Below are 17,948 nucleotides of genomic sequence, written 5' to 3'. Positions count from 1 at the left end.
GAGGAAGGAGTTTTAAAGGGGATTTGAGGGAAAAGTTATTTTTTAACACAGAGGGTGGTTGACATCTGGAATTCACTGCCAGAAAAGGTGGTGGAATCAGGTACAATCACAGCACTTAAGAAACATTCAGACTGGCACTTGAAGAGGCAAGGCATAGAAGGATACAGATGTAACGTGGGTAAATGATTTAGGGCAGATGGGCAAAAAGGTTGGCATGGAATGGTGAACCGAAGGTCCCATTTTTATGCTGTATGACCCTATGATTCGATCAAAGCTCTGATTGTGCTCAACCAGTTCCAGTGGGTGGACACACTGTCTGCATGCCTGACACCACACTCCTGAAAAAAGATACTCTCCACTGGGCTCTGTCACAGTGAGAGATTTCCAGAGAAAACATTTCATGGACATTCTTCAGAGCCTCCTTGAAAAATTGCAATATCCTCACTCTTGAAATGGAGAAGCAGCATCCAGAAAGGCATTAAACACCTTGAATCTCTAAGATGAGGGCACATGAAAACCATACCCAAAAAGCCGAAGAAGTGCACAACATCCCAAACTTTCTGCTCCATCAAATACCTCCTGACCCACCTTTGGCAGAGTATCTTGCATTGGAATCATCAGACACTTCAGAACCCACAGAATTGGAATGGAAGTGAGTCATCCTCAATCCTGAGGGCCTACGTAAAAAGAAGAAAATTATGTAGCTAGCATAAAGAAAACTTTAACTCTATTTTAATTGAGATTGCGTGATCAGTGAGTGGATAGCAATTCAAAATTAGCAGAATAGGTGAGAAACAGATCAGGTGGATAGTGACTCAGGCAGACAATAGATCTGGTGAAAAGTGGACTGGTGATTGGTGGGCACATGAACAGTGGACTGTGGGGCACTGAATTACACAAGCAGTGGATCAGATGGGCAGTGGATAATGGGAAAGGTGGATTAGCCATGGATTAGACAACCATTGCATAGAACAAACTCTGCATCAGCTGGCCCATGTAATGAGTGGTGCAAACTTCTTTCTTTTTCAGAATAAATGGATTTTTATTTTAATTTTTTTGTTTTTGCCCTAATCACCCATACCTTTAACATCAAATCCTAAAAAATATTTTTCCTAAAGCTAATTCTGCAGAACATCCAATATCTGGGATACAGCCACATGTTGATAACTTCTTGATAACTGAATTAGTTATCAAGAAGCCTGGACTAATAGAGAGCTGACTCTAAATTTAATTAAACAGCTCTCAAGAAGGAAGCTAGAATAAGTAGTGATTACCAAAAAATTACTAGATTGCCAAAAAAAAAAATCCATACAATTGTCCATTAGGGAAGGAAATCTGCAACCCTTATGCTGATTGGCCTGTATGAGATTCCAGACTCTCAGTAAAGAGGATGGTCTGGAAATTCACCCTCATTCACAGCCTTTTCCTGCATTTTTGATCTTAACCCCCAATCATCCCCACCACCCCCAATCCTCTGCCTAAAGACTCTGTTCTCTGTTAAGACAGGACATTGCAGACAAATAAACTTTACCAACAACATTAGATTATCAGAACCTGGAAGCCTCACACCAAACTAGTGTGGGCTCTGTACTACACCACTTTAATAATCAATACAATTTCTTGGCTATAGACACTCAATGATTATTGGCTGACCAGCAATGGTCTCATCTTATAACATACTCTACAAACCATATTTTAATTGAAATAAAAACATTTTTATTGATAGTTAACAGGGGTTTATTTTTCAAAATTGCATCCCATTCTTGCCCGTGACATAAAGCACTTCAAAGTTGCTTTGTGAATGGAATTCTTCCAGACAAAAATCCAGTCACTAGCATTTTTAATAGATTACTTCTTATAAGGCATTAATATTAACCAGACAAAGTTTTCTCAACCAGTTGCCTGATCTCAAACTGTTTGGGGGGAAATTTAAACCATAAACCTACCTGCAGTGCAACTGGGATTTTGGACAATTTGTAACATTAAAAATGTACTTTTGCAGCTTTCTGTTTTTTGAAAACTTCTTTGTGCCAAATGAATGTAGTAGAAAGTCAAATCAAGCCACGTTACCAGCATTTAGAATAATTTTCTTTTGAGAAACAAGGGAAGAATAGGCTGTATGATTGGTGCATTCTGTCAAAGAACTCATTTCTGAAGGAGTTTGGAATGAAGTAAATTAAAATAAACATTTGCAGAAGTATATACAACATTAGTGAATTGACTTACTTTAGCTGTCTTTTATAGCAAAATCAGCAGCAGAATATTTTTTAATCCAACTGCATCATCCATACACATGGTAACCAGATATTTTGTTCCCTTAAGTTTTGGAAGACATGCAAAGTATAGGGAGTTTTACTCCATGTCTAAACTGAGATTTTCTGATTCTGACCAAAGTGCCTTCTCTTAATTTGATGGGTAAATCTGGATCATTACACAGTATCCAAAGAGTATTAATGCAAAAGTAACTGGTGAAGGTAAAATTAGAGCTGCTATTAGGAAAATATCTTCACTTTAAGGGCCATCAGCAATGAAGTGGTCTTTGAGACACAGTTATAAAGGGTTGCAAGCCTTTTTTCCTGACATATAGGAAATGTTCTGATTGCTTATAATCCTGCCCGATATGTTTAGTTTCTGGTTTTAGGAAAGCCATTCCTACACAAAAAAAATCTAGAATTAAAATGAAGTCCTGCTTAAGAGCAACTTTCTTCTTAAGAACCATTCATACAGAAATCCAGATACATTCTTCTGTGAGGAGATAATGTTTTTGATCATTTGTACATTGCACTGCAGGAAGAACGTGGCAAGAAAAGGTGAAAGAAATCCGTGCACAAATGAAAAATAACCCTTATAAGCCAACAGCACTGTTACTCTCGGCACTGGACGAAACTGCATGTAAGAACTATTCCTTTAGATAATTATCTTTTTCCCTATTTAGTAAATAAATTAATATAAATAAATAAATACTTGAGATTGCATGTGAAAAGCTTTTGGTAAATCAATAAATATCCTTTGATTAGGCTTGAATTTATACATAATGTTGAAGTGTACACAGCTTTATTCTGGCAAGACTTAATACTGATACTGGATGACCGAATTTACTTCCCTTACTTTGAGTACATCCTTTCATACCATTTTTTCTGATATTCATCCTATTCATTGAAATAAATTTTACTGCTGACTAATTTTGAATATTAACTTGTTTCATACCAGAAGCTACTTTGAAAGAATTTTAAATAAAATGGAAGTGTTGAATAAAGTAAACTATTTTTGAATCTATCTCAAATTGGATTCTAATCTTTTGACTGTTTTCATAAGGAAAATTGGAGTAAACGACCTTTCACTTTTTTCTGCATTAAATTCTGGTTAATTGTTTAAATCATTAAACTTAAATCTTCATTTAAATTGTACAGTTGAAATGTAGGCTAGAAACTATAGTTGGCAATAATGATAAATAAGTGCTCTGTTTGCTACTAAAAAGAAAGTGACTTCAGTGAAATGTCATCTAAGCATGTTAACCATGAGTCCTCTATATGGTAGTGTTGTGGTTAGTGTAACGCTATTACAGCGCCAGCAACCCAGGTTCAATTTCGGCCGCTGTCTGTAAGGAGTTTGTACGTTCTCCCCATGTCTGTGTGGGTTTCCTCCGGGTGCTCCAGTTTCTTCCCACATTCTAAAGATGTACGGGTTAGGAAGTTGTGGGCATGCTATGTTGGTGTCGGAAGCGTGGCGACACTTGTGGGCTGCCCACAGAACACTCTATGCAAAAGATGCATTTCACTGTGTTTCAATGTACATGTGACTAATAAAGATATCTTGTAACTTGAACTGACCGAGGCTTGTCACTGCCACATCACATTTGCTTTTATTGTTCCTAGCTATGAAAAAAGAAAAACCTTATTTACAAACTGCTACCCCTACTGGAAAGTGTGTGGGCCAGATTTTAATATTGGATCAGCTTTGGCAAATGAATAAGCTTGAGGCTCATTTAAACTTCTTTTGAAACATAGGAAGTGGCAGAAATTTCTGCCCAGTGATTACACATACAGCCACTAGGGCTTTCTTGGAAAGGCCTGATGTTCAGAAAGTGGCAGTCACTGAGGGTCAAATCTATGAAATCAGAAATCTAAGCTGGCCCATGTAAGATTCTCTTGCTCCTCCTAACCTCACAAAATTATCTGTTTCACCAAAGAAACTCTTCAGACCATATATCCATTTCCCATCAAACTGAGTCAAAATTCTGGGGACTGAAGATTGATATTTTTTTTTAAACATTAATCTTAATGTGAAATTATAGGTTAACTTTTGGGATTCTAACACAGAAGGCCAATTTTCCTTTATTACTTGTAGATATATATGGTAGGCCACAAATGTCTAATATGATCACAGCTACAGTTATTGCTTTATGTGCTTTTGGTTAATGATAATTTATTGATTTTATATTTGTGTACAATGTTTGCAGTAAGGTTTGACTGTAGTTGTTGACCTGGATGCAATACACATGACAGGATCTGTGATTTGGTAGAGGGCCTAATTAACACTCTCAGGAAACACATATCAGAGGTGAATTCACTTACATGTATATTTTTCAGGGCTAATGCCCATAATTAACAGAGTACTGGGTGTTTGGGGAAATTTTTTTTGTATGGTCACACTAAATAGTTTCCATAGCAGAATCAGGGTTATTATCACTGACATGTGTTGTGAAATTTGCTGTTTTGTGGCAGCAGTACAGTACAAGACATAAAGATGCAAAAATAACTATAAGTTACAAAAATAAATAGTGCAAAAAAAAAGGACTAAGGAGGTAGTGTTCATGGACCATTCATAAATCTGATGGTGGGGGGGGTAAAGCTGTTCCTGAAACATTGCATGTGGGTCTTTAGGCTCCTGTACCTCCTCCCCGATGGTAGTAACATGAAGAGGGTATGTCCCAGGTGGTGAGGATACTTGATTATGGATGCCAACTTCTTGAGGCACCGCCTCTTGAGGATGTCCTCGCTGTGCCTGTGATAGAGCTGGCTAAGTCTACAACCCTCTGCATCCTCTTTCGATCCTGCACATTGGAGCCGCCATACCAGGCGGTGATGCAACCAGTCAGAATACTCTCCACCGCGCATATGTAGAAATTTGCAAGAGTCTTTGATGACATACCAATTCTCCTCAAGCTCCCAACGAAGTAGAGCTGCTGGCATGCTTTCTTTTGTGATTGCATCAATGTGTTGGGCCCAGGAAAGATCATTCGAGATGTTGACGCACAGGAACTTGAAGCTGGTCACCCTTTCCACCGCTGACCCCTAAAATAAGACTGGTGTGTGTTCTCCTGACTTCTGCTTCCTTAAGTCCGCAATCAATTCTTGGTTTTGCTGATGTTGAGTGCGAGGTTGTTCTTGTGACACCACTCAATCAGCTGGGTGAGATGCTGGTATGATTGATGCCCTTATGAAGCAGGTGGGAACCTCCAACTGCAGCAGTGAGAGGTTGAACATGTCCTTGAACACACCAGCCAGTTGGTCACAGATTTTCAGTACCCTGCCGGGTATACAGTCGGGGCCTGACACCTTGCGAGGGTTCACCCTCTCGAAGGATGTTCTGACATTGGCCTCCGAGACAGAGATCACAGGGTCGTCAGATGCTGTGGGGATTTGCACACTTTGAAAGCGTGAATAAAAGGCTTTGAACTCATCAGGGAGTGAGTCATCACTGCCATTTATGCTGCTAGGTTTCGCCTTATAGGATGTAATGGCAATGCAAACCCTGATATAGCTGTTATGCATCCAACTGTGTCTCTAACTTCACATGGAATTGCCTTTTCGCTCTCACGATGGCCTTCCATAGGTTGTACCTGGACTTCTTGTAGGGTTCTGGATCACATGGAAGCACAGTAACTGACTTATATGTGCTTTGCTTAATGATAATTTATTGATTGTTATGCTTGCATACAGTGGGCAGCACAGTGACGGAACAATTGGTACTGCTGCCTCACATCTCCATGGACCCAGTTTAAATCCCAATCTTGGGTTCTGTCTGTGTTCAGTTTCCATCTTCTCTTTGTGATCCTCACACACCCCAAAAACGTGCTGATGGGTTAATTGGCTACTGTAAATTACCCTTTAGTGTAGGTTAATGGTAGAAAATATCAAAGATAAATTGATGCACCTATGTGAGAAAAAGTAAGTTGTAAGTATAATAAGTGAAATAAGGATAGGGGGAATGGGACTGACTGGATTGCTTCCAGGGAATCGGTGTGGACCTGATAGGCCAATTGGCTTCCTTCTGTGTCATTATAAACATAAGACAACATAAGATATTCTCTGTGGAAGGGGATAAGAATGGAAAAAATATGAAAAGGAAATAAATGATGTATTAATTTTGGCGACTGTGCAAAAAATACTTATTATAATAAATTTTCCTGAATGTTTTCCTCTAGGGCTGTTCAACCTGCGAGGGAATGAGATTCCATACAACCCTTTTTTCCAAACTTACACATTGTTGACTGCAGATTGGATCAGGTAATATTTACACTGTGACACAGCTAAACTCAACTTGAGTTAAAAATTCAATAATGATCATGAATAATCTGATGAAACTCAGAAACAATCAAATGCCAGCACAAGAATTTAAGCAACGACATTAAGAAGGCCAAATTAAACATATTATGCGTGTGTGCGCGTGCACACACACACACACACATTATTGGATGGGCTCTGTATACATTCTGCCTTGCCCCTGTTTATGCCACAGTAACACCATAAATGATGTGTATGGAAGAGGCATATACAACCCAAATATTGCACACGCATGCATGAGTGCACTTCCTTAATGATAAGGAGGGTGTAAGGGGTGGGGAAGGGAATGTTTCCCTTGAAATTCCCAGCTCACATGGCCAATGCAAGCCTGAGCTTTGTGCTCAATAGAAAATTAGACATCGTTGTACATAGAGAATATTTTTCTGCTCAAAGGATGCTGGTATGGCTTGTATATTATTGGTTAACCATGTTTTTGAACTACTGTATTCCTGATGAAGGTACTCTCACAGTACTATTGGGTAGGGGGTTACAGGATTTTGACCCAGTGATAATGAAGCAATAGAAAAATATTTCCAAGTCAGGTTAATGCACAAATTGGAGGGGAACTTGCAGGTGGTGGGAAAGGGGCTTCTGAACTCTAAGCTCAATAGAAAATAAGGTCTCAGAGTAAATAGTAAACTGTTTATATTTACTCTCAAGATCTGAGTGTCTCTGGCAAGGCCAATAGTTATTGCCCATCCCTAATTGACCTTGAATTGAAAGGCCGCCTGAGCTATTTCAGAAGGACAACTATCGTGACCCACATTTTTATAGTTCTGAATTCACACTGAGCTCAGTTTAAGGACAGCAGATGTGCTTGCCTAAAGTGATCCATTTGCATTTAGATGGTAAACCAATGCAAGCCTTTTTTATTCCAGATTTACTAAATTTAAATTCTCAAGCTGGTGCAGTAATTATTAGTGCAGGTCTCTGTACATTAATACTAATACTAATCTGTAATAACCATTTCATGGTTTTAAAAAAGAAAATCAGAACTTAGGAGGACATGAATAGAATAGGGAAATAGCAGATCTGATTTAATACAAAAAGTGTGAGTTAATGCAAAACATGGAGAAACAAGATGGAGAGACATGTAACAACAAAGGGTCTGGAATACACATTCATTAACCTTAGAAGTGACAAGGTAGGATGATAAGACAAATATGAAAGTGAATAATCTCTCACATAGACCCAACTTGCTCAGTTTCTTTTTTCTCATAAGCCAACCCCTTCATCCCAGGAATCAAACAAGTGAACTTTCTCTTAATTGCCTCCAATGCAAGTATGACCATCCTTAAATAAGGAGACGAGAAGTGTTTCCAATTCTCTAGGTACTGTAGACTTGTAAGAAGAACAGAAAATGCCAGAACAGGTCTGGCAGCATTTGTGGAAAGAGAAAAGAAGTTAACATTTCATGTCGGAGACCTTTTATCAGTTCCACAGATACTGCTTGATCTGATGATTTTTTTTCATGCATTTTCAGTTTTTATTTCAAATTTCCCACATTGGCAGTTGTTTTTTATTTCTATCACTTGTCCTCTATGTATAATAGCATATCAAAAGAGCATTGCACTGCAGTGTTATTTAAACTTAAATATTAATAATATGGAAACATGGAGAGGCTATCACATTAAGGAAGGACATACAAAAAATGTGAAAGATTCGCACTTTATTCTTCCCATTTCGGATAGTCCATTAGTTTGCCACCATTCTGATGGTCTACCCTCTAATAAATGTAGATCATGTCTTCATCATCCTTTTCTCTGGGTGTTTAGGCCTCCAAAATTTCAAAATTCATCCATAATTTAATCTTTGAAAAGTAAATGTTTCTGGTCATATACAATATGCAAGCTTTAATACTGAAGAATATTAGATGTATCGATACTGGTACTGAGGCATCAATAAGATAATTATCAGTAACTGATTAGCAAATAGTAGATATTTTACAAAGTACATAAATTAAGTAATTCAGACAGGTTAAAACCAATGATTGTGTATTTTTGTTGTCTAAAAATATATTTCAATGAACAGACTGTTTGTGAATGAATCACGACTGCCTCCAAATATCAAAGAAGACTTGAATACGCGTTGTACCACAGCTGAATGTGTTCAATTGAAGCCCTATGAGGATATTCAACAAAATGTGGAAGAATATGCTAAAGGGGATGTTACCATCTGGATCGGTCAAGGATACACAACCTACGGTGTTTATAAGGTCATTCCCGAGGTAAATTCAGAGTTTTGCAATTAAGCTTAAATGAAGCCTTCTACAAATACAAAGTGAATATACTTGCTACTTCCTGAATATTTGCCATATTGAAATCACTGATCACTCTCCTTTTAACTAAATTCCTCCACCGTCACTGCTTTTATCCTCTTGTAATATTCTGAGGACCTAGGTGTGTTCAGCCAGTAGTACCAGCCTTTGTTTTGGCCCAATTTTTAGAAAAAAAAAATGAGAAAAATTATATGCAAGTACAAAGTGGATAAATGTAAACGAAAAACAAACATTGGAGAATTTAAAATTGACTCTGGAAGCTGCAACGTTCACAGATGAGGTGTTGTTCCTTAGGCTTGCATTGGGTCTCATCGTAACTGTGTAGGAGACTACAGATAGGTCAGACTGAGAGGGAGAATTAAAGTGGCAGGCAGTGTGGATAGCTCTGATTTATAGCATTCTACTTTGCTAAAATAAAAAATGGAGGAAAGCATGCTTTGAGTATACTGTCTCCTTCTAGTATACTCAAGCTTGATGAAGTCCTGGACAAAAAAAATGAATTCATTTCTCTGTTGTTTTACTGTGTCTATTTTAATAATTTTATCATTTTCTAAGCTGTGAATGGCTGATCAGAATCTATATTGTATTTTATTATTTCAACTAATTCCACCTTACTGCTGTTCCAAATTTCCTTCCCATTTTCATATGCTGCATCTTTCATCCCACAATATCCTGCTCTCCCATCAGTGTTGCCTTTTCCAAACTCCATTGGCATCAAATATCCCAGCAAACTGAAATCCAGATTTTTTCCCTCACTCTGAATCCATCCAGGCCTTGATTTATTTACCTTAGTGATTTTCCTCCAGCTAAATATGCACACACCCTCTTTCCCCACTCACTCCTCTTCTGGAAATTATTCTATCTAGTACTTAAGGGTATAATAACTTTGAATCCAAACTTAACATTTGAGATTTAAAAACAGAAAATGCTGGAAACACTCAGCAGATCACACAGCATCTGTGGGTAGAGAAGCAGCATTAAGGTTTCAGGTTAATATTTCTTCTCCAGCCAGGCTCTCAGGCCTGACACACTAACTCTTTTACTCTTTCCACAGATGCTGCCTGACCTGTGAATACTTCCAACATTTTCTGCTTTTATTTCAGATTTCCAGCATTAGCAGTTTTGTTGGAATTTTTTTTAATATTTCTAGTCAATGACCTTTCATCAGAATATATTATTCCCTGTAAGAATAATCATGATGCTTCTTAAACCTTGCTTGCTCTTGCCTTTGGCACAGTTGATGATAACATCCTCCTTTGATATAGTTCAGTAGACCTGCCCTTGCTTAGTTCCACTCTTAACCATCAACAAGTATCTCCAGCAAAAGCTTCTCATTAGGCTGCATGCTCTACCTCTGGAATCCCCAAAGGTAAAATGTTATCCTCTTCTCATCCTCATCCACATAATAATTTCATTAGTACTGAAAACATGATAAGCACTTGATAGAGTAGATGCACAGAATTATTTTCTTTGAAGGGATTAGGTTCTGTAAGAATGTGAAAGACACCCAGTTCTGCCTAGTATTTGTCTTATTGTTTTTTTCATCCAGTAAAGCCAATGTATAAAAATTGTTGTTACTTATTAATTCACAAACCTGCCAAATGCAAGGGCCAGTAATACTTGTGTCACTTTTGTGAGGCATACTGTTGTTGGAATTAACCTAACTAAAAATAAACATACTCAAGACCCCTTTTGTTTTGTTCTCAGACTGGTACAAAATTTTCTGATATGTATTGTCAGTATCGACAAGGACTTCTGGTACAGAAAATCACAGGTCTAAATTACATAGCATCATTTTGCAATCCCCAAGGCAGACAATTATGTCAAGACATCCCGACATGCATTGAAGCTGCCATATATCTTCCTACCGAAACATGTTATCTGTAATTGATAGATGACACACCAAAAAGAACATAATAATGTATGTACAAGCTCATTATGTCATTGTACATTCTTGCCTTCTGAGAACTTAGGCTGTAAGTGCATGTGTTTCGCTGTATGGGTCAATGCTACCTGATAAAACGAATGGTACTTATTGTGTATCCCCCCCAAAGTCACGAGCTCAACATAACAACCATGAGAGAGAATTATGTTCCAAATTCTTCCATTTCAACATAGGGCAGAGGCTAAGTTATTGAAAGACGGAAGAATTTGTATTTCAAAATTGTAAAGTGGGTGTGCTTAATGCTCCAATGTGAGACACGAGGAGTCAAAATATAGATTACTCAAGGGCTCTTCACAAACTGCCCCTGGAACTTTCTACAAGCTTTGATGTAGGCCAAAGAGCAGTTAGTCACATGACACAACCCTTATCAGGATGACAGCCTTACATTAATAATTAATGTTCACATTAACATTACATATGCTTCAAAATTGCATACTAATAAATACTTGGAAATTACATCAAAAGAAATGCTTGCATTCAGATTGTCTAACTTCTATTCAATAAGAAAAAAAAGTTTCAAGGTAATTAATTGCTAGCTTAAAAATTAAGAATTCTATCTTTCAAAAGTAGGCCTCAAAATCAGTTATTGATGACATCTTTCCATTTTTGCAGTCAAAATTACTCATTGACAGGTACTCTCCAGTTCAAATTACCAAGGCTACTAAGGATGCCGTAGAGCAGAAAGGAATGAAAGCAGCCCATGTGAGTATTAAAAGAACTAGAAGCACCTACAAGGTGGTTGAGCTGGGATCTGAAAGCCAAGATGTCATTCTGATTCTGTTCATGTATCGGTAGTGATAAAAGATGCACTTTAAGCAGATGCATATATTAGGCCAAATAATTAATCAGTGCAAATTGATTTTTCTTTGCTGGGAGAGTCAGAAATACCAGTTGTGTAATTAAAACGTGGAAACAGTAAGGAAGAATAATAAACCATCTTACAAGAGCTAAAAGTGATATGAATTTATTTTACATTGAAGTGAACACTCTTGTAGTCCCTCTGACAATGCAGCACTCACTCAATATTATACTGAATTATCAATATATATCAGGGGTTCAAGTCAGGCAGCATCGAAATCTATATCTTAAGGTTGTTGACCCCATTATTGTTTTATGATTAACCAGCAACTCAATTAATTGTATGTAAAACTGAAATCCTGCTTGGGAAATGAATGGAAAGGCATCTACAACTAGTATAAATGACTTTCACAAAGCATAAAGCACTCTCCAGCTGAAACTGAGAAAGTATTCACAACAGGAAAAATCCCAGCAAAACTATTTCCTTTCAATGATTGAAGTCAAAGCATTTCCTGCATCTTCAACAAATCCACCCAGCAAAGGGGAGGTGGGGTGGGAGGGAGGTGGTTGAAGTTTCTTTCAGCATTATTTGTAATTATTTGATAAATTCACTTGTATAATTCAACTATGCTTGTTTTGAAGTCTCATAAACTACTAATAGATTGCTAAAATGGTCAAAGTAACTTCTATACGAGGGAGAAAACAATTAAAGGGCTTGAAAAGTCCATATGACATGGGGAATTCTGGACCTAGATAGTGAGTTTGTGATTGTGTTGGTGGTGGTAGTAGGGTCTTCATTTAGGGACAGTGATGGTTGGGTAGATTATCATATTCTGCAATATTTGCCTTTACAACTGCTGATTTTCCATAGGTGCGTGATGCAGTCGCTCTCATATGTTACCTCGTATGGCTGGAAAAAAATGTTCCAAAAGGAACAGAGACTGAACTGTCAGGTGCACTTTATTTAAACGAGTTACGCAGGTAAAATCCTACAGCAAGTTTGTAAACAAATACAATGATGTGCTCACTGGCTGATTCCCCGTTCCAATGTTAGCGAATTCAGTTAAATCACAATCTACTAACATGCAATATCATAGAAGCAATATTTTCAAAACTAAGGGCATTGTTATCAAATTTATTTACTTCCACTCCTCAAATATAATAAATTATTCATCAGCCTTAAATAAAATGTAATCATAAAATCCCTGAATGTAAGTCTTCTGAATGCTTAATCTAGTCACATAAAATTATTTTGTCAATGTATTTTAAAGTAAACTTACAGACACCCAGTTAAAATTTGAATCAAAGAAGTAATTTGCATTTATAAACCACCTTGCATGATCTAAAGAGACGCAATAGAGACTGCAAATGCTGGAAATCTGGAGCAACACACAAAATGCTGGAAGAACTCAGTGGGTCTCGACCCAAAACATCAACTATCTATTTTCCTCCATAGATGCTGCCTGACCCGCTGAGTTCTTCCAGCATTTTATGTTGTTACATGATCTAAAACTGATTTGAATTTATTTTACATTAAACTGAACATGCAGTTACAGAAAATTTAAAAAAAAATGTAGTCCACATCTATCTATAACTACAAGCAGCATTTATTTGCATTGAGGTTGCAAGGAAGCAACTCCAGAAAAAAAAATCATCATACACAATTTGTTTTACTGAGGTGTTATATTTACTAAAATGCATTTGAAGTAATAACTCCTATTGCTTGCAATGTGATCATCTGTTTCTATGAAAACACTGTCAAAAATCAGTATGAACACAACGGACTTTGCCATGTGAAGTCTAGATTGTCATCCTTCTGCGATGTGTTTCAGTTCTTCCTTCCTTTTATAAGGGACTTTTCTGAGGGAACTTAGTCTTTTACTCTGGGGAGAAAAAAATAATTGGAATATTGCCATATGGAAAAGAGCCATGGTGTCTCCTCTACCAATGTAATTCCAGAATTGAGTGTTGGTAACATTAGTATACAAACTATGTACCATTTTAACACAACACAATAATTGAATTATCTTAATGGACAGACACCCAATTAAAATAGTGGTCCGAGGAATGTCATGTAAATGGATGAAGCTTCTAACTCCTATAATTACCAAATAAAATTTTCAGATCTTTGATACATGAAAATAATTTTACTGTGTGATCATCACAAACTAATAAGCATGGTGGTGTACTAGTTAGTGTAACACTATTACAGCGCCAGCAATCCGGGTTCAATTCCAGTCACTGGTTGTAAGGAGATTGTACATTCTCCCTGTGTCTGCGTGAGTTTCCTCCAGGTGCTCTGGTTTCCTCCCACATTCCAAAGACATACATGTTAGGAAGCTGTGGGCATTCCAGAAGCGTGGCAACGCTTGCGGGATGCCCCCAGAACACTCTACCCACAAGATGCATTTCACTGTGTGTTTCACTGTGTGACTAATAAAGATATCTTAATAAAACCAAGGATTAATTTCTCCTTTGCTTTTACAGTAAACAGAATTATTCAAAAGGACCCAGCTTCGAGACCATCTCAGCCAGTGGGTTGAATGCAGCTCTTGCACACTACAGGTTAGTGGACAAGAACGTGAGCAGGCAAGATAAAGAAATAACTGATTCCGATGAGATGTCTTGGTCCAAATAAATCGGGTCAGTGGGGCAACAGGTGTAATTATTCACTAACATTGCATTTCTACACTAGGCAAAATCCTGGTAGCTGTGACCACCATTTCTAAAGGGAAGTGCCAGTTTTAGTAATTTGAACTGAAATATGACAGAGTTGTGCATTTGCTGTGAGACTGAGAGTTGGGAGCTGTCTCTGATCTTCCCAAGGAATGCAAAAGTGGAATCCAGTCTTACTTCAATTCCCCTGTAGTATTCTAGGGAACTGCCAATCAAATCCCATACCAGTTGGATTTGACACAGGTTCTGACACCTAGTGAACTTAACGAGAACTCTAGATTTGTGGTTATGGTGCAAAAGGGAAGGCAAATTACCTTTCCCAATTTTTCTGCTTCATTTTAATGATTTTTAATAATTCCTTGTGTTTTCATGTGGTTTTGACCAAGCTGTTTTAATGTTTTATGTTTTTATTTGTTTTTAATTATTGCAATTTCATTAGTATTTAAATATCTCTGAATGTCATTGGCAACTTTCATATGAGGCTCAACTCTCCAACCCACCCACCCTTCTCCCTTACAACAGGTTTCTGGTTTTCAAACCCTCACAGGGGCTTTAGGGGCAGGGTAGTATGTCACCTCAGACCCAATTTCCATCCAAACAATTTTTCTGGCACTGAAATTAATTTTGTAGCCTCATTCCTTCACAGCTATTTTGTCCATCTTCCCATAATCATATCTTTCTTTTCTTTCTTTTACTTTCTATATATAATTTGCTATTGAATTAAAAAATTCTAATTTACCCTTCCTGTATCAGAGTTTGTGCTGCTCATTACCAAACCTTCAATTTAATTGGTTAAGGAAATACCCAGTTGTTTGCTCGGTTCAAACAGGTTCCAGATATCCTTTAGAGGGTACGTGCCATTTGGATGAAACATTGACCACAAATTGCAATGGAAAACACCTTTAAGAAGTCCATGAGCAAGTGCAAGCCTAATTAATAGTGCTGCCAAAGCAACGTTCAGCTTAATTTATCAGGTCAAATCAAACTATCTTGTTGGCCTCTTTCTCTCATTTTTCTGAAAACATTTTGCACTATTTTTTAAGAATGATAGAATGATTCAAGTTTGAAGGAAAATTCAGTTTTCAATTACATCTGCAGTAGAACTAATTAATTCCAGTTCCCCACCCCTTTCCTCAGAGGCCATATTTTTTCCCTTTAAGTATTCTCTTTCCAAAGTTACCATGACATGTGCTGCTTCCACCCTTTCAGATGGTACTTTCCAGATCATAACCGAATGTGTAAGAGTGGCCTGCATGTGGCTGACTGGGACTGCAGACCGGATTCACTGTTGCAACACATTGATATTTCACACTTACTTTGTCTTCTTCCGGAAAGGTGATCTTGCTGGCCAACACCTGCCTGGGGCCTGATGGCAAGGCCCTTCTCTGCTGTGAAATTCTGCAAGGTGACCATCAGATCAGGCAGTCTGTTGCTGGACACCACAAATCCCCGATAGATGGCGCCATATTCAAAGCGATGTTGGGAATGAGATGAGCTCCGTTCTCTAGCCTAGTAAATCTTTGTGGGCAGCTTTCCTCCCCCCCCAAGGTCAGCAGTGGGCCTATCCCTTCGCTGCTGATCGCAAATCAAGCTATAATTTTTGCCTACCATTTGTCAACAATTTTTTAAACCTTGTTTAGGATGCAAGTAATGTTACTTCCTTGCCAAAACCAATTGACTTTGATTAGTTGCATTCTTGCATATTCCCTCTACCTTGGAACTTTTGATGTATTCTAATTATGGCTTGTTTTTTTTCCCTAAGTCTATATTTTTCCTCCCTTACTACTTAAAATGGATTTGAACCTTTGGATCAAGATTTGTTCAAGGCTTAGTATTACTCAAAGAGACATTTCTAATTTTAACTGACTGAATCTTTGGTCTTATTTATCAGAATTGTATACATTTTATATTTCTATTCAGCCCTGATGGTTACTTTTAGGTCTGTAAATGAAGGAAAATTACAGTTGGAAACAGAAGAAATTACTGTGATTTGATTGGTCATTTACACTAGTTTGCCTGATTATAAATGGTAACTTCAAAAACTAATGAGGGCTTTGATAACTGTTACTGCTTGTTGTTACTGCCTCTTCCTGCTGTCAATTGGATATGTGGTATTTGAGTGATAACACATAAATGAATATTTTAACCTTATCATTATCAACCTTCCCAACACTGGCCAATAAATTAGATCATGAGCACTGTTTCCTTCTGTGCTCTGCACTTGAAATTTTTCTTTTCTTGGTGAGAAATGTGCTATAAAACACATCCAGGTTGTTTTGCCTCACTCTAGGTGCATCACAGTATGAGTTATGCTTGTGCATCTGACATGGTTTCCGTGTAATTCATGCATCAAATGGCATCCTTTCTCCTATGGAGCAAAGGAAACTAGTTCATATTATCCCAGGACCACCCGTCATTGGGCATTCTCAGGACAACTACTAACACAATATTGGGCTGGGCTGTACTCAGAGCTACTTACCTTCTGCACTGGTGCCAACCCTCACTCCTAATCCACTCAACCCTCTGATGATCTGTAACTCCAATTCCATCCACCTGCCCATCCAATCCCCAAACACTGATTTCCAAACCCCTCCCCCAATACCACTTCCCCTCTGTGAGGTAGAGATATCCTCCCTGCTCACACAACTCAACCAAGGATCCATTGGAGTCACTAATGTCTATACACACCCCTTGGCCGAGGACCTGATCAAATCTCCAACCGTTTTCTTCTGAGCCTACCTAACCTCTACCCCACTGGATTAGGCCTCAGTCCCAGAGGTCATCTTTTCCTTTATATTTTTGGTATACAGCAGAGTTTAATGGTAGTAATGTGGAAAGAGCATGGGACAGGAACTCATCCTCTTTTTTTTAATGTGCTAAATATGTGATATAGTGAGAGATCTGCTCCAGTGAACAACAATTTCTAAATCACCATCTGCACTACTTTATAACTTAGAAATAATATTGGGAGTAAGGAACATGTTACTTGCTGCCAAATTACTCTTTGGATAAATAGTTATTGAGCTTGGTAACTATTGCTGAAACAATAGGTAATTAGATACATACTATATTACAAAACACGTCATTGCTAACTCGCACATAAATCTAGAATTGCAGCATAGACATTAAGCTGGTATAACACAGCTGAGTTGCCACAGTCTGGTGTAAGTGTCCCTTATTTGTCCTCTGAAGAAGGATTGACATGAGCAGAAAAGAGCAGTTTATGATAATTTAGCATGAAGTAAGTTGGTCAAATGTTCCAACTCTCTGGAAATGAGAAAGTGAAAAGACATAGAAGACTGAGGCCAAGCAGGGAGATTGTGACAAAACTGCCAGTTTCATCAGTAAACTCCCAGACATACAGTACATGCCAACAGTTAGTGACATGCGGTTGAGTCCGAGTAAAAATATTGGGGATAGTTAATGAGATGAAAACTCTGCTTTCAAAATTTGACTTCCTTGATTCAATAATTGGAATTGGTTTATTATTGTCACGTACTGAGGTACAATGAAAAACTTGTCTTGCATACCATTCATACAGATCAATTCATTACACAGTACATTAAGGTAGTACAAAGTAAAACAATAACAGAATGCAGAATAAAGTGTAACAGCTACAGTGAAAGTGCAGTGCAGGTAGACAATAAGGTGCAAGGTGACAATAAGGTGCAAGGTCACAATGAGG

At 37.8% G+C, this 17,948-nt stretch overlaps 1 protein-coding gene across 1 annotated transcript in view; it reads left to right on the top strand.

Annotated features, from left to right (window-relative positions):
• xpnpep2 (X-prolyl aminopeptidase (aminopeptidase P) 2, membrane-bound) overlaps positions 1-17,948 on the top strand; it is an 86,676-nt gene that overhangs the window by 46,749 nt on the left and 21,979 nt on the right. Inside the window, exons 9-14 of the mRNA XM_052022309.1 lie at positions 2,791-2,892; positions 6,428-6,509; positions 8,598-8,793; positions 11,402-11,491; positions 12,459-12,568; positions 14,075-14,152. Coding sequence (XP_051878269.1) covers positions 2,791-2,892; positions 6,428-6,509; positions 8,598-8,793; positions 11,402-11,491; positions 12,459-12,568; positions 14,075-14,152 — 658 coding nt within the window. The remainder of the gene's footprint in view (positions 1-2,790; positions 2,893-6,427; positions 6,510-8,597; positions 8,794-11,401; positions 11,492-12,458; positions 12,569-14,074; positions 14,153-17,948) is intronic.

Source organism: Pristis pectinata, chromosome 8 (genome assembly GCF_009764475.1).
Source record: "Pristis pectinata isolate sPriPec2 chromosome 8, sPriPec2.1.pri, whole genome shotgun sequence".
Classification (NCBI taxonomy): Eukaryota; Metazoa; Chordata; class Chondrichthyes; order Rhinopristiformes; family Pristidae; genus Pristis; species Pristis pectinata.
The sequence above is the reverse complement of the archived record's forward strand: the minus strand, read 5'-3'. Positions and strand labels throughout refer to the sequence as shown.